This window comes from Eleutherodactylus coqui, chromosome 4 (genome assembly GCF_035609145.1).
Source record: "Eleutherodactylus coqui strain aEleCoq1 chromosome 4, aEleCoq1.hap1, whole genome shotgun sequence".
NCBI lineage: Eukaryota > Metazoa > Chordata > Amphibia > Anura > Eleutherodactylidae > Eleutherodactylus > Eleutherodactylus coqui.
In genome coordinates, this window is record NC_089840.1 from 221826553 (window position 1) to 221848554 (window position 22002).

Sequence of the window (22002 nt, forward strand, 5' to 3'; positions counted from 1 at the left end):
CGGAGCGATAATGTCACCAGGGGTGGAGCATGAGAAGCACCCACATACATACATATAACGGACAAGTTGTCGTTAGTAGTTTGATGATGCCGTTGTGGTTTCTGGGATAGCTATAGGTGTATGTGGACTCTTGGTGATGGAGTCACATGGGGAGCTCAGTCTACCCCACCCTCATACTGATAAGCTCAAAGTATGTTTACTCATATTGCGATTAATCCTGGATTCTGCCGAAGTTTGCTTAAAGATGATATCAAATATACCTGTAGCATTATACCAATTTGAAATGATTGTGAGTGATACCTTGAACATGCACTCTTCTTTATTATATAGAGTCTTAGACCTAACACACACTTGGTACAGCCATACCATGCTTCAATGATAAATTGTGTTCTCAGCAAGGAGCTATCCAATATAGTGCTTCTAAGGGAGAACACCTGCTATACTATGACATGCACACTTTTCTATTCCAGGTAAAGGGAGGTGTTGTATAGATTTTTAGATGCACTGTATTTGTGTGAGAGAACCCATAGTGTATATGTTGAACACAAACTTATTTTCCTTCCTTTTCTTATCAATTTACTTGACATATATTCAGATATTTTTGTAAAGAAGATTGTAAGGCCTAGAGATGAATAAGAACCTGTGATTGATCTTTCCCTCACATAAATGTGTGGCCAGACATCTTACTATATATGGACTTTGACTTAGAAATGTATTAGTAAATAGAACTTTTTATTATCTGTTTTATTCTATTTGATCTTCTATACATTTAGACATTGACTAAGTTTAGGAGTACTGAGAGATTACCAATTAATGAGACAGAGTGTGACCAAGTGACCAAAAGACCGACATCCCTGCATGTGCTTAAGCGTGTAACAAGTTATGCATATGTTAAATCAGTGACTTTGGGTCACCTGACTTCAATGTATTTAAAGGACTATAAATTCTCTGGCTGTTTAACAAATAAATGGAATCATTTGCGATTTACACAAATCAGTGTGTGACCTGGGATTCTCCAAGCAGCTTGTCTGAACCCTTAAAATGGAAAAACAAGAATATACATATAGCGATACATTTCGCTAACATTCGGAATCCTTGTGACATAGAATACATGTGACATAGCCATGTAAATGAGTTCTTGAGCTGAATAAAATGGTCCTTTCTTGTACGCATATTCAGCTTATGAACAATTGTCCAGCTTTTAAAGTTTTGCTTATCTAAAGAGAAGCAATAAATTACAGCAGGAAATATCTTATTTATTCCCACGCATGCTTCAAGGCGTGACAGCCGTCAGACATTGGATTTTTAATAGAGTCATAATATTTAATGTCTATGGTCTACTTTCTTAAAAAAAAAAAGTTTTGACTTACATATAAAATGAAATAAATATCTCAGGTCCCTTGGCTTATTTAAAGGATAAGTTATATAGAAAATGTAGAATTTATAGTAAATGTTTATTCAAGCAATGTTATAAATTTTTTTATTAAAAAGTGACAGGTCTCTTTTAATTTTGTTGAAAATGTTAAACTCATTTTGCGGGTGAAGAAAGGTTTTTATTTTCTTCCAAGGGAATAAACAAAATAAGCGTTCCCTGGTTTCATAAAAATCAATAATAAAACAAAATTCTCTACAAAGCAATAACTGCTGAACATATTCACCTTCTATTGCTTCTCCCGAAATGACAGAGATAGTTTAATATTTTTTCCTTGCAAAGGCTGCAAACGCATATATATCAGTTAGTAATGAAATGCTTTTTGCCCTCACCTATATCAGGATCATGCATCATAGCCCTCAACTGAATGTCATCTGTGAAGTGTTTAGGCTGTGATCGCCCTACTGCGTGAATGAGTGGGGGAGGGGGGACAAAATGGCCAAAAGCTTTTCTGTACTTCATAAAACTAGAAAGTCGATTTCTACACAGTGCTTCTAACCACACAAGCTTTTATCTTTTATTCTCCACTTTAAAACAAAAACAAATATTTCATGGAAATCTAGTCTCCAATACTATTCCCATTCCCTATATATGGAAGTTTCTTTTTCGATGGAGGCGGCTATCTTGTTCTCACAACCACTGGCAGTGCTAATTCCAAGATAAAAAATCTATAAAACAACTTCTCTTTATGTAGCTGTATTGTCTGTGCTTTAGTATTCACTGCTGGAACCAGTAACCAATAGAAAGACAACATACATGATGCACTGTGCCATTAACCTGAAAACTGGGCATCACTATTCCCCTTGTCAATCGGGTGCATCACTACACTGTCTGCAAATGTAAAGATGGAACAATGCCTCTACAAAAGCGCTAGCCCTTAGGCTGCTTTCCTGCAAGTCAATGTCAGACCTTTTCATAGGCCTTGGAACAATGATATTAGTCAAGAAGGGTATCATTTCTCCTTGGGGAGAGAACCTGGAGGTGTGAGGAGACTTATAAGGCCATGCATGCTGTATCATAAGCCTTTCACTCAGGCAAGCCAGCAACCAACTGCACACTGATGATGACCAAAAACCCAGGAACTGTCTGTCTGTGCACGGCTATCTTTTCCTTCTGGAGAAGACTCCAAAAGGCTTTGGCTTATATTACCAGTTATGTTCCTAGGCCTGTGAAAATATCTGACATTGACTTGCAGGAATGCTACCTTCTAACAGATGTTGCTGTAGAGGCATTGTTTCCATTTACATATTTTCCAGATGAGCTTTATAAGTCTTCTCATACCTTCTAGGTGCTCTCTCAAAAGAGAAACTATACCCTTCCTAACTGCACAGTCTGACACTCCTACCACTTGTTTGACATTATCATCATAATGAGACGAAGTGTAACATCAAGTTGTCAATTTAGTCAAACTGTCAGGCAGATGGATATTAATTCGCCTTGCCACACACTGGTTTGGCTTAGGCTGAAGTGACAGCACCTGGGGAACCTCTGTTTTCATGCTCGGCTGCTTCAAGTGGGATTCTGGATTTGCTGTGTGGTCTCCAGGCCATTACACACTGAAAGAGTTCTGGTTGTGTGGCTGCTAATGCTGAACTAGGCTGAGGTGCTGTACCTGAAGGTCCAAACAGAAGTGTAGTGGGAAACAAGTTGGACTCAGGTCTAGCGGCTTAGATGCAATAATGAAGTCTAAGCGGAAAGTTAGATCATGGTCAGGTAATAAAGTTCAGAGTACAAAGCCGAGATCAGGGAGCACAGAAGTCAGAATAGTATAGGGCAAGCAAGGGTCAGAAACAGAATAAATACAAACAAGGGCTTTGTTGCAAATTGCTTAGTCATTCACCCTAGAATATCTAATATAGGAGATACCGGCTTATTATTGGTGGGAGATAAAATTAGGGAGTGTGCGCTGGCCCTAAAAAATAGGAGGCAGGAGAAAATGCGAGCCCTACAGCAGAGGCTTGGTAGCAAGCAGGGATAGAAAAGAACAGTGTAGCATGCAGCAGGCATCATCGTCTGAATGCTCATTTTTGTGGAATAAAATGTCTTGATTAAATCAGGAACATAGGTGGGAGAGCCTATGGGTTGGGTCCAGATTTTTAGAAATTTTTTGTAATACTGATTTGCTGCTAGCACATCTGTAGAAGTGGACTTGGCACAGAAACAAGCACTACTAGAAGTGAACTTGGAACTATAGACTCCTCTGGAAGCAGACTTCTTTGGCAGAACACTTAGAACTGCATATGTCACTGCAAGCAGTGGACTTGGCACTGGAGCAGACACCACTGGCAATGAACTAGGAACTGGCACTGGCACCTCTGGAAACAGACTCCACATAGGAGTAGACACCACTGCTGACAGCGAACTTGGAACAGGGACAGAATACACTACTGGCTGCGGATGTAGCACAGGAAGAGATGATGCTGCTGGCTACAGATTTTAACCGGCCATAGGTACCATAGCAGGCACTGGCAGCGAACTGGGCACAGCAGCTGGAGACACAGATGGGTTGAGTCTCTGGAGAAGCAGCACACAAATATAATTGTCATAGCAATGGGTGCTCCAGCACAAGATTTGTCCAATATGCCAGTCGATGATTGGAGAATGCAGCTGAAGCCAAGGAAGTCCCAACAAAACCAAGTTTATGGCTCTGGGTAGAAACAATAAAAAAAAGCTTTTCTTTGTGCAGAACTTTAATATGCAAACTCACTGCAATGGTGAAAAAACGGATGATATCAGATAGAAGCTCCCCATCAACAGAAGTGACAGAAATGGGCTTCTTCAAGGGTAGTGTAGGTACCTGTACTTGAACACTAGTGCCTGGTGAATAAAGTTCCCAGCAGAGCCAGAGTACATGAATGCCTATGTAGAAAACGTAGAGTCGCCAAAAGTAAGAGATACAGGAAGCACAAACTTTGGAGAGGACTCAGTGTCACCCAGGGCAACCCTTTCTACTGGTCTTACATGGCAGAGATTCTCAGGCTTTACTGGTCAAAATCTGAAAGAATGTCCTTTGTCACCACATTATATACATAAGTTTTGCATTCGCCTTCTCAGGCATTCCTTAGATGAGAGATTAATTTTGTTTATCTCCATAGAATCCTCAGGAGACAGAACAGGGGGAGACTTAAGTAGTCTACAGAAATCAGGAGCCAAACAAGTTTTTCGTCATAAGAGATTTTATGTAGGCCTTTTCTGAACCGAATAATTCTTGAGGCCAAAAAGATTTTCTAACAGCGAAGGTTAATCTCTGCCCACCAAATCATCTTTTATTCTACCCAAAAGCACCTTTCAGAAAGCTGCTTTGAGTGGCTGGTGATTCCAATCTAGTTATGTAACCCGTGTGTGAAACTGTATGGCATACATGCCAATAGTCATGGTAACACCTGCATAACCTCCACGCTTGACCTCTCCTAGTAGGATTTTGGCTTTTGCTGTGGGGTCCCCAAGCCATTCTACACAGAAATAGTCCCAGTAGTGTGGTTGCTAACACTGCACTGGGCCGAGGTGTGGCACCTGAAGGTCTAAATTGGAGCATAGAGGAAAAACAGGCTGAGCACAAGAAAAAGCCGACGTAGTCATGTACCATTCAGCCAATCACAGACTTCAGTGGTAATTCTTCCATGTATGCTGAAATCTGTGATTTGCTGGGCAGTCATGTGCACAATGTGTGGCACATGACTACCTACCACCTTCTTCCAGGTCCTGAGCCGTGTGGACTGGGGCTCCAGCATTGGTCAGGCAGCTACTGGAGCAGGTGAGTATACTTTATTTTACGCCATTTTAAACCAGCAAAACTGTTTTTTAGGTCCCAGAAAACCTCTTTGAAGGGTTATCAAGGCAGAGAAATATTGTTGAAAGCAGCTCAGAGTTATGGCAAAACATAAAACGAACATACTCTTCTCTCCTGAGTCCTGCTGCTTTCTACTTCCTGCTATACAGTTGATGACAATAGGGATATATGGCCATTGTAGCCAATCACCAGTTCTTTTCAGCTGTTGATTAGCTGTAGCAATCACAAGTCACATTGTCGATTTGTCATCACTATTGCAGCAGGAAGTAGAGAGCAAGGGAGTGACTGGGGTTAGAGGAGTTGAGTGTGTTTTTTGATCTTTTGCCACCACTCCAAGCTACTTTTGAAAAAGTATTCTATTTTGATAACCCCCTAAGGTGACTGTATAAGAATTTCCAAACATCTACTGTATTTTCTGCCGCAGAGTAATTAAATAATGGTGCACTCACCCTGACTTGACCCACAAAAGCATTCGCTTCTTCTTCTTGAACTGAGAGATTTCTAGGCAAGTAAAGATCAAAGACCGGGTCATTGTCGTTCACATCCGTCACCAGCACATTAACAGTAGCAGTTGAAGTCTACAAGAAAATAGATGTTAGTTTTAGTGCTTGCAGTACATATTTCGTACAAACTAAATGAATTCACTGAAATGTGCCCACTCTTTACAATTCTTTAGTAAAGTATACATTATTTGTTTTCACATCATTGCTTAGAGCTTTTCCGAAGAATGAAAGCCTAAAAAGCTGTCATAAAATCTGTCATTCAAAACACTAAACAAAAGCTTTTGACAGACATGATAAAATCCCTGTATAGTAGTTTCGGATATGGCAAAATACATCAAAATAGAACATTAATAGTTCTCCTGGAGACCAGTAATGTCAGAAAATACTTGACTTTAAAAGGAAGAGTCTTATCTGGATAAAGCAGGTATGTTATTCACTAGACAATATAATATGAAATTCCATGTCTCAAGACATTTTTGATCTCTTGCAGTTACACCACTACTATTTATTTATTTATTTTTGTTCCCTTGATGTCCATGGCCAGAAGAAATGTGTCCATGTCAATGACGAGCTGCTAAATAGCCTTCTTCATATTCAAAACCAAGTAGAGCCCTATCGATGATATTCATTAGGCAAAATATAATAGAAGCAAGGCCTGAGTACAAAGTAAAATACAGTACTAAAGTAGTTGAAGAATGAATGAGCAAACGTCAATTTTGTACCCATTAGAGATGAGCGAGGATACTCGCTAGGGCTGACTACTCGAGCGAGTAGTGCCTTAGCCGAGTATCCTCCCGCTCGTCTGTAAAGATTCGGCTACCAGCGTGGGTGACAGGTGAGTTGTGGCCGTGAGCAGCGGGGAGCGCGGGGGGAGAGAGGGAGAGAGAGATCTCCCCTCCATACCTCCCCGCGCTCCCCCGCTGCTTCCCGCCCCCCGCCAACCCCCGAATCTTTAGAGACGAGCAGGAGGATACTCGGCTAAGGCACTACTCGCTCGAGTAGTTAGCCTTAGCGAGTATACTCGCTCATCTCTAGTAGCCATACATGTTTCCTGTTTCCTGGGAAAGGAAGGGAGTGGCAAAACAGATGAATTAATTGTGAGTGGTAAATTTGATTTCCCTTATTATAAAGAGCACAGGATTAGGGTTAAAACAGGCAAAAAGAAATCTACAATGGGACAGACATATCACTATAAAGTGTTTCTGCTAGTTCCTTTAAAAATATAACGCACTAGCTAAACACCATGTTTATGAGGCCCCGTGCCATTATTTTCTTGTTGGTGTTGAGAGTTGTACTGAATGCTACTTATTTATCACACATTTCTGAGTGTTGGAAATATTTTAGAAATCAATCAAACCCGCTTGTCCTTTTTAAAACAACGTCTGATTTATCAACAGGATGTTCATATTGATAAATCCGCCCTAAGCTGCCCTAGATACAGACTGGAACATAATTAGAATTTTTCCTCAATAAGTGGAGATGATAACAAAATTTCACCTGTATCTAGTGTTACTGCTTAGCAAAGAGTAATCTTGAAATCCTTATATTCATAGTAAGAAAACAGCAAAGCCATCAAAATTGATGGGATATTCCCTTTTCAAAAAAACTTCTCTTTGCAACTGCTCTTCACTCTAGCTCTCTGGTTGACTCAGTGTGACCATGTATTACATGTCTACCCTTTCATTTAAATGGGTACCATGTAATATCTACTCCACAGCAATGTTTGAAAAACCTGTCTACAAGTAATGTCTTGAGGAGCTCCCAAATGTTGCACAGGTCATTTCTCTAGAGCAGGGGTTCTCAAACTGTGCTCGGCGGAGCCCTTGGGGCTCCCCGAGCGACAGTCAGGGGCTCCAACTGAGGATCTCCGTGGTAAGCTGCCGACGGATGCTCCCCACTGTAGTGATTACGGGCAGGGTGCAGCAGCTCTCCGGCCGGTAATCACGCTGCAGCGCTGATCCTGCTGCACACTCTGACATCAGTGTGCACCTAGGTTTGTTCTCCCCTGAGTCCTCTCTTCCTCAGTTTCATAGGAGAGGACTCAGGGAGGAATTGTTCCGGACACGTACACTGCTATCAGTGTGTGCCAAGAATCAACGCTGAGCAGAGGAAGAGTGGCGCTGACTGAAAGGAGGGCGTAAGCATAAGGGGTGGGGGGGCTATTATTACTGGAGCTACTGTGGGGTTAATATTACTGAGGGGCTAATATTACTGTGGCTACTGTGGGGTTAAGATTACTGAGTGAGGATTAGATTACTGTGGCTTCTGTGGGGTTATAATTACTGAGGGGGTAAATATTACTGTGGCTACTGTGGGGTTAATATTATTACTGTGGGGTTAATATTACTGAGAGGATTAATATTATTACTGTGGCTATTGTGGGGTTATTATTACTTGGGCCACTGTCGGTGGTCACTATTACTACTGAGGCCACTGTGGGGGTCACTATTACTACTGAAGCCCCTGTGAATGTCGCTATTACTACTAGGGTTACTGTGGGGGTTGCTATTACTACTGGGGCCAATGTGGGTGCTGCTTTTACTACTGGGGCCACTGTGGGGTTGTTATTACTACGGAGGCCACTGTGGGGGTCACTATTACTACTGGAGCTACTGAGAGGGTCACTATTACTACAGGGGCCACTGTGGGGTCGATATTACTGCTGGGTCCACTGTGGGCGTCCCTATTACTACTCAGGCCACTGTGGGGTTTACTATTACTACTGGGGCCACTTTGGGAATCACTATAATTACTGAGGTCACTGTGGGGGTCACTATTACTACTCGGGCCACTGTGGGGTTTGCTATTACTACTGGGGCCACTGTGGGAATCACTATAATTACTGAGGTCACTGTGGAGGGCACTATTACTACTGAGGCTACTATGTGGGTCACTATTACTATACGAGGTGGATTTGCTGCAGAATTTAAAATAGCTGTAGCAGCAAAGTGGATGAGATTTTGAAGATCTCATCCACACACTGTGGAAAAAAATCTGCAAAAAACCTGTGTGGATATTGACATGTGGTGCAGAATTTAATTCCACAGTATGTTAATTTAAACATGTGTCAATAGCCCATCCAGTGCTCCTGCGTTTCTCCCTGTTTTTTTTTTTTTTTTTTTAAACGGCCCTGTCCTTTTTATAATGATGCGGGTAAACATTATATTTTGTGATAAGCCACGCCTCTAACCTCTTCCCTGACTACACCTTGGGGTCCATGAGAAACGTTTGCTTCAAAAAGGGCTATGTGGCTGAAAAAGTTTGGGAACCACTGCTCTAGAGCAGTGTTTCCCAACTCCTGTCCTTATTAAGCCCCAACAGGTTATGTTTTCAGGATTTTCTCAGTATTTCACAGGTGATGTAATTATTGTCATTGCCACAGGTGTTCTTCCTATAGGAGATCCTGAAAACATGACTTGTTGGGGCTCCATGATGACTGGAATTGGGAAACACTGCTCTAGAGTAAATCATAAAAATGTGGTTTATTGGGGTTCCTTGAAGATGGATTTTGGAAACAGTGCTCTAAGGAATATCAACCAGGGGTTTCAGCAGCAGGGACTCAGATAATCGGCTGATGACAAGGGCCTATAGTGCATTAAAACAGGGAGATGTACTTATTAACTAAACTTTTAACATCAAGTTACGCCAGAAATTTGATGCAGAAAACCCACCAAGAGAGGTAGATATAAACACTTGTTCCAAAATTTTATGAGGGAGGCAGTTCAGTTTTTTAAAATTTTAAACAGAACTAAAGATCTGGCTTTTTCTTTAAAAGGGTTGTGCCAAGATTGAAAGTTTTCCTTTATTCACATGCTAGGGAATAACTATCAAATTGGTGGGTGTTCCCCTGGGCTTGAACTTCGCTATCCTCAGCAGCCCCACTGAAATGAATGATGCAGCAGAATACATGCTTGACCATCACGCCATACCTTTGGAGGTTTGGGGGGTGGTGGTGGTGGGGGAAATACCCATTATTGTTATCAGTAGGGGGGGTCGAAGAGGTCAGACCCCACCAATCACATAGTTAACCTCTATCCTGTGAAAAGGGTATAACTTTCAATCTTGGCACTATCCCTTTAACATAATTGTACATCAACTTTCCAAACTTTTGGTTTGGAATACCTAAAGAATACAAATGAGAATGGCTGGGAGCTGAAATGAAAGGGCTCATAAATCCATCTGCTCACTTTATTAGGAAATTAGGCAGTTTCAAAATATTTTCTCTTGCTTTTTGTGGGTGCCTGCTGTCAGTCAATTAGAACAGTATAAACTAACTGTCTTTTACTTAAAAATGCTGATTTTTCACAGGGCGCCGTCTGTGATAATTTTTTACATTGTCCGTTAATAGGAATCTAGTTGGGTTTTTAAAGCATCTCCAGTCCTGCTTCCTTTTATCTACGGCCAATAGCAGCTTTTGTTATAAAGGTCTCGCTGTGGTTCTGATGGACATAAAGCGAATGTTCAGAATGGTAAGAGCTTTCATTCCTACTGTATGTGCTGTCACCTTGGAAGGCTTTAGTTAGGGGATTACATGCAAAGAAACACATCTGTGTGTCTGACAGAAGTTTAATGTTAGTACGAGAAATGAAAGTTGCTGCAGGTTAAAATCATTTTTGTTCACAAATTGCCGCAAGCTGAGATCAATCTTTTTTCATGTTATATCCTGCTGGCTACTTCAGAGGTACAAAACAAATGCTCTTCAAAGCTATCTTTTACTTCTCCATAAAATGATAATATTCTGCTTATAAACAATAGGCTACGATGTTCAGGTTCAAGTTCAAAATGTTGGACAGCATCAAACTAGGCAAAATTAATCAAGGCAAAATTGTGCAATGAACATCTGATTTGCTGAGCTAAGAATGAAACAACGTATTTCTAGATATTTGGTAGATTGATAAATAATAAAAAATATTGTTTTCACATAAAAGATCTCTTATTGTTATATCAAAAAGAAAGCACAGAAAAAAGTTAGTTATAATAAAAATATTGGCATAAAATAATAATTGTATATAAATCTCTTTATATAGGAGGCCAAAACTCATAGCCATTTTAAAGCCAAAGCAAAACAAAAGACTCAATTGTTATGCATATTATTATCCTGATATTACTTGTCACATAATATCATGGACATGTAATATAGGTACTAGAGATGAGCGAGCACCAAAATGCTCGGGTGCTCGTTACTCGGGACGAAATTTTCACGATGCTCGAGGGTTCGTTTCGAGTAACGAACCCCATTGAAGTCAATGGGCGACCCGAGCATTTTTGTATATCGCCGTTGCTCGCTAAGGTTTTCATTTGTGAAAGTCGGGGCAATTCAAGAAAGTGATGGGAACGACACAGCAACGGATAGGGCAGGCGAGGGGCTACATGTTGGGCTGCATCTCAAGTTCACAGGTCCCACTATTAAGCCACAATAGCGGCAAGAGTGCCCCCCCGCACTGTCAGCATAAAGATCGTTCTTCTCTGCCGCAGCAGTAACAGCTGTGGCAGAGAAGAACGATGTTAGCCCATTGAATTCAATGGAGCCAGCAATACAGCCGACTCCATTGAATTCAATGGGCTAACATCGTTCTTCTCTGCCACAGCTGTTACAGCTGTGGCAGAGAAGAATGATTTCTCTTCTATATGTTCTCAATGGGGTCGGCGCTGCTGCCGCCGGCCCCATTGAGCGCATATAGAGAAGAGAACAGGAATCGCAGATCGCAGATAGGTGCGATCTGCGATTTCTGTTCTATTATTTATCGGACGAGCGCATAAAACGCGCTCATGTGTCCGATAAAAATTCGCCAGACGCATGCGCAAATCGCGCGAAAAAAACCCGTCTGACTAAGGCCTTAGTCAGACGGGCATTTTTTCGCGCGATTTGCGGATCGCATGACAGATGCGCATCCGCAAATCGCATGACCGGTGCCCAAAAATCGCCCGAAAATCGGGCGGAGCTGTCCAGCGCATTGCATTCAATGGAGCCGGCAATACAGCCCGCTCCATTGAAAGCAATGCGCTGCGGGCGAGTGTGGGATGAATTGTCAGGAAGGGCTTAAATATATAAGCCCTTCCCTGCAATTCATCCAAAAAAGTGTTAAACTAAAAAATATATATATACTGACCTGCTCCCGGCAGCCGGAGTTCCATGCGGCCGTCCTGCAGTGGGTGTGAAGGGGGTGTGAGTCAGACCTGCCCCCTGATTGGCTCAGCGCTGAGCCAATCAGGGGGCAGGTCTGACTCACACCCCCTTCACACTCACTGAATGGGTGTGAGTGAGACCTGCCTCTGATTGGCTCAGCGCTGAGCCAATCAGGGGGCAGGTCTGACTCACACCCCCTTCACACCCACTGCAGGACGGCCGCACGGAACTCCGGCTGCCGGTAGCAGGTCAGTATATATATATTTTTTAGTTTAACACTTTTCTGGATGAATTGCAGGGAAGGGCTTATATATTTAAGCCCTTCCCGACAATTCATCCCGCGATCGTCGGCAGCCCATTGCCAGCTCCATTGAATTCAATGGGCAAACATCGTTCTGTTACAGCTGTGGCAGAGAAGAATGATTTGTCTTCTATATGTTCTCAATGGGGTCGGCGCTGCTGCCGCCGGCCCCATTGAGCGCATATAGAGAAGAAGGACTGTTGGGGTTCTTGAAGCCTAAAATCACTCCTAACACTCTCCCTATAGCAGCCCCGGCATCAACAGCACTTTCCCTCAGCTAAGTGAGAACGCATCTGTGGCGAGCCGCGGGCCGGCAGATTTTAATACTCGGGTGACACCTAATCTCGCCAGCCACTCACTGCAGGGGGGTGGTATAGGGCTTGAACATTGCAGGGGGAAGTTGTAATGCCTTCCCTGTCTTTCTATTGGCCAGAAAAGCGCGCAAATTTCTCAGGGAAGAAAATGAAAGTAACTCGAACATCGCGTGGTACTCGTTACGAGTAACGAGCATCTCGAACACCCTAATACTCGAACGAGTATCAAGCTCGGACGAGTATGCTCGCTCATCTCTAATAGGTACAGTAGATGTTACTCACTTATGACCACTAGTTTAAATCACTGAATCTAAAATAAAAGAGTCATATACTATATCTCATAAGTATTATCCAAAGTCCATATACTGCATTCATATAGGATTTCTGGCTCTGATATACCCAAGTATTCAAATTGTTTGACAGAAACACTCCCCCAAAAAAGCACTGAGATTTACCCTGGACAATCCCTCAATGGCTCTGATCCATTTTCAGATGTTTCAGTAGTACATTGCAGGATTGCATAAAGCATAACCAGTAGAAAGAGGGAGATTGTGATCCCGCTGTATAGAGCTCTGGTCAAACTACTGTAGTGGCCTGAAAAGGGGTACTACATAGCGCTGTTTAGCTGTAGGGACTAGTGATATAATAACCAACCCTAATCTAAGTCATTTTGCACCAGGTATGCAGGTAACCTAGCAACCAGTTAGTCATTTTTATTTAGCTGTACAGGTTAGAAAAAAAGCCTAGAGACTCAGATGATGCAGGTAGCCTAGCAACGAAATAGGTTGTGACTGGCTGCAGAAAGACTAGTCAGGTGAAAGAGGCGATAAATAGCTGGGAGGCAACAGTCACAGCAGAACAGCCAGAGTAAGTGCATGAGAAGCCAGTAAAAAGAAAAAGCAGAAGCAGCAGAAGGAAAGGCAGAGAGAGGCAGGAGCAAGAGAAAGAGAGAAACAAGAGAGAAGCAGGAGAGAAAGAGAGAGACAGGAGAAAAAAGAGAGAAATTAGAGAAACAGGGAGTAACAGAGAAGGAGAGTCAGCTATGATAGTGAGTAGAGGAAAGATAAAAGAGAAGGCTGAGGGGAAGCGAGGGAGATAAAGAGAATAAAGAGATGTAAATATGAAAAGAGATGGAGAAAAAAAAAGCAGAGTAAGCTCCGAATATATAAATATGTTAGACACAAGTATCTTCATTGTTGCAAATTCTATATAATTTATTATTCACTGAGTGTGTTGAAGAGAATTACCTCATCTCCCTGTCTGATTGAATAATAATATTGTGTTTAACACAAGTTAAGCAAAAATATCTGACTCTGCATGTTATTCAGCACCTACGCTACTCACTACTACAAATCGTGCCCAATGGCACTGGCGTCCGAACTAAAAAAAAACAACAAATCATAGTTATCCACTAATAAGCCACCATACTACATCGGGAATACTATGCTCAGTTCTGAAGATCTCATCTACAGAAAGACACTGATAAAATAGAACAAGTTCAAATATTGCCTACAAAAAACACTGGAGGGTTTTAAGTGTAAAACCTATCAAGAGAGACTTAATTTGTACAGCCTGGAGAAGAATGGAAAAAGCAGACATGATCCAATTTTCCATCAGATATGGTTGCTAATCAGGAATAAATAAATTTAAGTAAGCCTGAAATAAGCATGGATCTATCCTAAGGCCACGGTCAGACGGCGTGGTTTACATGCTGCTAAGCAACATGTAAAACCATGCTCCTAACATGCAGGAAAAGATCATGTGACCGGGCTGTCTCTAGTTCCGTGGAGCAGTCCGGTCACACATCTGTGGTGCGGCCAGCGTGCTTCCACAGCTACCATAGGAGCCTATGGAAAGCATGCTGCTCCACGGGGCATAACGGAGCTGATAAGCGAGTTGGCACTCGCTGTCTGTTCTTTTTTAGAAGCGCATATTCTGCACTTCTAAAAAGGGTCCATGTGAGCACTTCCATATCAACCTATTTGTTGCTATAGAAGCGTGGTTTTACATGCTGCTGTAGCAGCGTGTAAAACACACTTATCTGACTGAGCCCTAAGAGAGAACCAAAAATCTGACTAAGGGCTCGTTCAGATGAACGCTGTTTCTGCGCGGTTAGCAGCGCATAGAATGCGTTTCCAATAGAAACCTCCTATAGAATTATTCACATGAGAGAATGTTAGGCTTGCTGAAATAGCACACCTACGGTAACAAAAGATAGGACATGCAGGTGGAAACTGGCTTGTAGGCTCACAGGTGCGCGCAGAGATAGGACATGTCCTATTTTTGCTGCGTGCTTTCTATAGATTCGTATAGGAGCCTTGAAAGCACACAGATCGCATTGTGTGAATGGGCTACTTCAAGTAGTTTGAAGTAGCCCATTCATGCAATATTTACAGCAATGTGCCACAAACTTTTCTCGCAGCTATAGTTCGCGAAAACAGTGCTTGTCTGCATGAGCCCTAACACATATGCATATGCCTCTCTCTTCCCCTTTTATCCATAAAACCATTTTTTTCAATCCTTTGTTATAAATTGGGTTGAGATGAACCAATCCAATTTTGCAAAAATATGATTTTATCACCTGGCTGATCATGACGAACAACACTAATTGTAAGATATTAAAGTGAATGCAGTCAAGGATCTTGGAAAGGCTTTGGTGGGTCTGGCTTGATTTCCAACATATAACTAATACAGTATGCAGAATCTTTAGATGTCTTATATCCTCCATATTTTATTTACAGGATGAAGTTTATGGTGCTGCACAGTAACTAACAGTCCCGAATATGAGACAAATGTGATAACAAGGCAATATGATTACTATTACTAACTCAAGGTAAGTTTTATTGAGTTAAAAGTGTTCACAGTTCTTCTTCTATTAAATCTTTTTCAGATTTCAGTTTCAGCTAAAACTAACCTTAATAACCTTAAAGATCAATACCAACATTTTTCATTTCCCCACATGAAGTAATATTTCTCTTGGACCAAATAATGATAGTCCCCTGGTACTAATCGGTAAAATTTTCACTAGACAATTTCAACATTCAATAATTAGATTGGGCGCAAAATTTTGTGTAGTTTCCTAATATAAAAAGTTTTCTTTAACCCCTTAACTCCACATGGTGTATATTTACACCCTGGATGTGCAGGGTTTATATGGAGCAGGATCGTGAGAGGATTTCGCTCCATACAAGGCATACACCACCTGCAATAATTTTGGCCCCCCCAAAAATAGGGCCATAAAACCACCACATGGAATAAATTGCTAAAAAGTGTCTGGTCGTTTAGGACTGAAACGGTCTGGACTTTAAGGGGTTAAGGCAAAGAAATAAATAATCTAGGAAGAATACAGTATCACTAGCATCAACGAGCCTTAGCAAGTAACTAAATTTTGGATATTTAAACATTTCGACATTGACAGAGAAAGCAAATAAAGTATTAAATGTAATAAAAACAAAATGCACAGTAAAATTATCAAATTACAAGTAAGTTATACAAAGTGGGGAGTATAGGTAAAACTGAAAAAGTGGTGCAATAACCATTATGTGTAAGTTAAATGGGTTTTACTACAACTACAAGTTATCCCTTATCCCCAGGATAGAGGATAATTTACTGATTGATGTGGATCTCACTGTGGGACTCCAGTTGATCTAGAGAACAGGACTCCCATGTCTCACTCTGCCTGTCAATGCAAATATTGCTTCTCCCCTTGAAGTGACATCTCTGTGAATGGTGCACTGACTGAGCATGTATGGACAGCACTCCATTCATTTCAATTAAGCTGATGGAAATAGCCAAGCAGGTCGCTTGTCAATTTCTCTTGTCCCATTGAAGGTGGGATGAAAGACCAGTGCTCCATTCAGCCTCCTCTTCACTGTGTAAGTAACCCTACATTGAGAATAGGTGACACAGGACCCCCGTTCTCCAGATTGGCAGATCAACAAGCTATTCCCTATCCTATGGATAGGGGATAGCTTCTAATTGTGGTACAAACCCTTTAAAGAAAAACCAAATAAATGGAATAGATCACAATGCATGTAGGAAGTTGGATGATCAGGCATATCAAATGGCTTCAAATGTAGGAAACATATTTTCAATAATTCTAACTTTTGTCAAATTAATGGATTTCATGAACTTTAACTAATGTTCTTGGAAATTAAATAGGGGATTTCCCACTAATAGCTATTCTCAATTTGACAGTGGAAAATATGTTTACTATCAACTTTCTAAATTTACCAGGGAGGTCATCAATATCAGCATTGAGTATGGTGGATCAAGGGGTTAATTTGATATTCATTTCTAGTCTGGAATTAATACATCTCTTCTTCCTCTTTTAATGACAGCATAGAAAGTACAATTGAATAAAACTTTCAAATGAAAGTGTAGTATTTTAACTTGAATTAAAATAATTTCCAGGAACCTCTAAAAAGGAGTTGTCAGCTTCCCTCATATGTCTATTTTGCTCATGAAATAACACCTTTTCTTAGAGATCTGTGTGTGTTGTGCTGTTCTTCTACTATTCCTCCTAAACATTTATAAATAAATTGATAACTGGGTGCTACAAGTTGGGGGTGTGTTCCTTCACTCTCCAATCAGTGCTGACAGTATCAAATGGTATAGAGACACACCCTTTTGACAGTAGGTAACACCCAGTTGTGAGTTGTTTTAATAAATATTCAGAAGTAATAACAAAGGCATAAAACCACATACAGCCATAAGAAAAGAGGTTTCATTAAGATAACAAGTATTTTTTAAAATAGATACATTAGAAGTAGTGATAGGTCCTCTTTAAAAAGGTTATCCCAATAATTGATCACTCGGGGTCAGACCACTGGAATCCTTAGAAATTATGAGAACAGAATGCTCTGTCGGACCAGTAAATACAGTAATGGTGCACATTCATGTTCACTGCTCCATTCTTTTCCATGCAGATGACAGAGGTACATAAGTATTGCATTTGCCTATCTCCTTAGACAATGCATGGAGCAGTAGTCATGCATGCACTCCACTTCTCCATTCATCTGCTGAATTGGAAATGCACTGTTCTCAAGATCCCTGGGGTCCTGGAAATCACATGATTTTGGTGGGATAACCACTTTAAAACACTAGGGCGTCGGCCATCATGGACAATTATCTAAATGTCTTATCATATGAGGTCCCCATGAAGTGGATGCTTACTTTCTAGGTCATCCTGGAATTTATCCCACTAAGTTATATTGGTAGTCATTAGCTTACTGAGTGGATTATATAATATGGAATCACCAGAAAAAGGATTATTCATATGGGAGTATGCAAACAATAAAATACTCCATTTGCAAACTATCCAGTATTGTCAGGAATGTGTTTACCAATGACAATTATAATAAGATCTAGTCAGATTCTACTTACTGCAGGAATTTTAATTTCCATGTAAGAGATGTTTCATGTTTAAATACAATATTCTATGCAATATTGGAGTTTAATTTACATTATGTATTTGAAAATTCAGCCTTGGAGATTCAGTATAACTGGCAACAGAATAAAAAGCTGTAATTTTCCCACATTCTAAATGTTCTACAGTATATATAAATATTTCATATGAAGATGATTATTTCATCATTGATATGCCCGAAAATGTCTGATTTTGTTCAATAGAACCACAGATCTCTAGCAAAATGATTCCTTGTCACATGCTGTCACTAATTCAGATTTCTCATTTGAATTGAGTCACAAAATGTAACTAAGTGATATGAAACATTTGGATTACTAATAAGGATTACACATTAAAGTTGATTTTTTTCATTCTTGCATTTCATGCCCAAAACTTAAACACAAAATATTATCATAAAATATTTATTTGTACTTCTTTTTTATTTTAAGGCATGAATGATTCATTTATTACTTCTCAGATTTATATATTTCTTTATGTCCATTGTGCCGAGACGTTGCCAGTTTCCGTTAAATCAGTCTGCATTTCTATAGAATTTATTCTGATTTTCTCTTTTATTCCAAGTGAATTAAGACTTTTAGAAATGGCATGACATACTTGAACAGTTTTTAGCTTCCAGTGATATACCATGACATGTGCAAAATGCGATGCCTAAGAAAATATGCAATGTAATTGGAAATTTGCTGTAAGCAGTCAGGCAAGTCCACAGGGAGCAGACAAGAACTCCAAGGTTTCAAAAGTAATAAGAACCTTTGAGGTTTCAAAGCAGACTACTGATCCTTGTTGCATACATTTTTTCTGGGCTTCTACAATTAATAAAGGTGTCATCCAATCATAAATTGGAACATAACTTTTATAGTTCTGTCTAAAAGTAGACTTAAATAAAAAGGGATTATCAGACAGAAAAAAAAAATGCTGAAACTTTCTTTAAGCTTGACAGTTTAAAAGAATAGGTAATAGCATGTACATAAACTGCAGGATGATACAAACGGAATTTCATAGGAAAAAAAGATGAAAATAATGCAGGAAATATTAAGAACACATAATAAAAGTAGTTTTTTACAAGGCACAAATGGAGAGTAATACATATATACAAACTGCAAAAGCCAAAAAAGAAACAAAATAACATAATACAACCATGCCCTGCCAATATTTATGACAATGACTTAGCTAAAATATATGAAAAATGTATATGGAAAATCATGTTGCACGGTTTCTTTGAAGGTATATCAAGGTGCTTATAGTCAGTGAGGGAGAAGGATTTTTGGACCCTGTAGAGGAAATGGTACTGAGGGACCACTTCCCATATTTATGGGACAAGTGTGCATGTCCACTTTCAATTGTACTTTAAATTTTGGTGTTATTATTGTACATGGAGGAGATATAACTAAGGTAAAGTTATTTTTCAAATCAACACATTAGAAATAGACCCCAATGGAAATTGATTGATTCCCAAAAAAGCTACAAATGGGGTTGCCTTCTGTTGTGTCTCTGAGAACAATTTTTGTGGCAGAGCCAAAATGGACCGCTTTTCGGTAATGTTGTTCCACCCTGCTGTATGTTTGCAAAGTAGTTAAATGAAATCCTTGGCAATATTTTTGGTATCACTACTTACTCTTGCATTACCACCCACTAGTTCCTGATATTAGCAAAGTTTGTTTAGTTTACTTTTGTAAGGCATATCTTTCATTTTTTCATTTCCCTAGAAAGGTGATTTACGGAGTAAAATCCCATGATCAAAAAACCATGACCAGTCGCCTTAATCAGAGACTAGTGATGAGCGAACTATTCAACAATTCAGTGTGGCCAGTTCACTGAATTGGGTAAAAAATATTTGATACAGTCTAAATTAACTCAAACCACACCGGAATTTCACCTATCCGCCTTGAACTGGTGTATAACACTGAACACAAAGGAAGCAAGAAGGAGGAAGAAGGAAGAAGATGATAAAGGGGGAGGAAGAAGATGAAGAAGGAAGAAGAACAGAATGAAGATGAAGTTATAAGATAAAGAACAAAAAAACTCTTTCACTGGGTTTGTCTACTTGAGGTTCAGATTGACACTGAACCAAACTTTTAGCCAAGCTGGACCCGATACAGGGTTTGACTCTTTTGGTTTGTTTAACATGACCAGGGATATCAAAATGACACACAAAACTGATGAATGTATTCTGGCTTTACTGAGCTGGCAAAATTGTAGAGCTGCCAGTTTTGCCTTGTGTTGATGTATGTAAGACAAATAGGAAATACAGTTCATTTAGATATTTGCTTTCTTATTTTAATTAACTCATAATTCTGATGGCTTCAAAGAAACCTAAATATCTTTAAGATCTGTGACACCAAACCTATTACATCATAAAAAATGGCACTCACTTGTACATTGTTCTAAATACAGAACATTCCCTAAAGTGTTACATAAGTAATATAGTATCTAAAATATCTATTAAAAGTAGAACACATAATGTGGGAGGACCAAAAAGTAATTGATTGTAATTAAAAAATATGTTCTAATTAAAGCCTCACTTTGATTCAAGTTTACAATGTAGAAAACCATTCCTGTATAATTTGATAAACAATGTCATCAGCTTTTTATCTCATTTTAAGCAATTACAAGATACAAGCCACAAAATTGGGTTTTTAATAATTGTCAGCAAACTCCATGTAAAAAATAATTGTAATTTTTAACAGTGGCAGTGGTGTGCTTCCTCATACTTAAACACAAGAAGAGAGGCAGCAGCACAACCAACGAATACCACTTGGTATCAGTGGGGGAGCAAGGGCATTCTCACATGCTGTGCATGCGCTAAGTTTGAGGATTTCCTCCCCGCTCTTCACAACACAGCTTGTCAGGAATGACGGGCAATGATGCCGTATAGCGCATGCGTGATAGCTTCTGTTCTCTCGCGTGATTCTCATAATGGAGTTTGTCAGGAATGACTGACGATGATGCCATATGGCGCATGCGCATAAAATTTTGGTTTTCTCGCGAGATCTATGGGACCTGCTCTGACGTCAGTGTTGAGGATTGCCACCTGAGAAAAGACCAAACATATGGGATACCTAAATGAGGATTGCCTCTCCACCTGGTGTCTTCTCCAGCTGTCCAATGGTACGTGATATGTATGTATTTGTTGTATTCATTATTGTAGGGTTTACATATATACATGGGGTTTGTTCTGTACTGATCAGCTTGACAAAGGCCGCTGTGTCGGCCAAAACGTAGTGTTCTGCCTTTTATGGATGTTTCAATAAAAATGTCGATTTTGTTCATCTGATGACATCGTAAAGAACCTCTATTTCCCCAAGGTGCTGCTTCGTTAACTATTTATAGACTCATACTGAAACACGTCAGGCTTTATACAGGATAAAGCCTGAGTGTACAGTGCATATAATATACCTCGATTTGAATATCTCAATACATATGTTAAGTGAACTGCATTAAGGCCCATTTACACTGAAAAATGATCGCTCAAAAAATGTTCAAACGACAGATTAAGAAACTGTTTTGAGCGATCATCTTTGGCTAACTCTTAAGTAGCTAATTAGCTGCTTAAAGAGTTTAATGCAGGCGGAGCGGGACACTGCTGATAACTCCAAGAAAAGCAGCTGTTTTGTATATGCAAACAGCTGCTTTGTTCTTGGAGCTTTCAGCTGGTATCCTGCTGAGAAGTCCCAGCAGGATACCAGCTGAAAGAATGCTATCAGCACCTCAGCACTGCCAACTAAGAAAATCACCATATGGTGCTGATAACAGTCATAGGTTATTTCTAGCTGGCTAGAAATCAGCAATGAATGAATAGTGCACGAACAGTGCACAATGGCAGCGTGTTTAGACACAATGATTATCATTTAAAAGATGGGTTTTGAGCGAATTTTTGAGCCATTTGAAATAAGGAATGAGTGTGGAACTCTCTGATGAGAAATTATATTACTGAATGGTCAATTAGTAGCAGCCAGGAGAACGGCTGTTTCTCCAGACTATTAGGAGTGAATGGCAATAACTATTTAATGGAAAAAATAAGCCATGGCACAGGCGTAACTGACATGATGTCCATCACGCAAAAATCTCATAGCCATGGCTTATGCGCAAACAATATAGCATCTGTGACGC

The 22002-nt window shown here is 40.1% G+C and overlaps 1 protein-coding gene across 1 annotated transcript in view; it reads right to left on the bottom strand.

Moving 5' to 3' along the window:
• Positions 1-22002, bottom strand: part of PCDH15 (protocadherin related 15) — a 1187477-nt gene that overhangs the window by 586591 nt on the left and 578884 nt on the right. The window contains exon 18 of the mRNA XM_066601652.1: positions 5672-5800. Coding sequence (XP_066457749.1) covers positions 5672-5800 — 129 coding nt within the window. The remainder of the gene's footprint in view (positions 1-5671; positions 5801-22002) is intronic.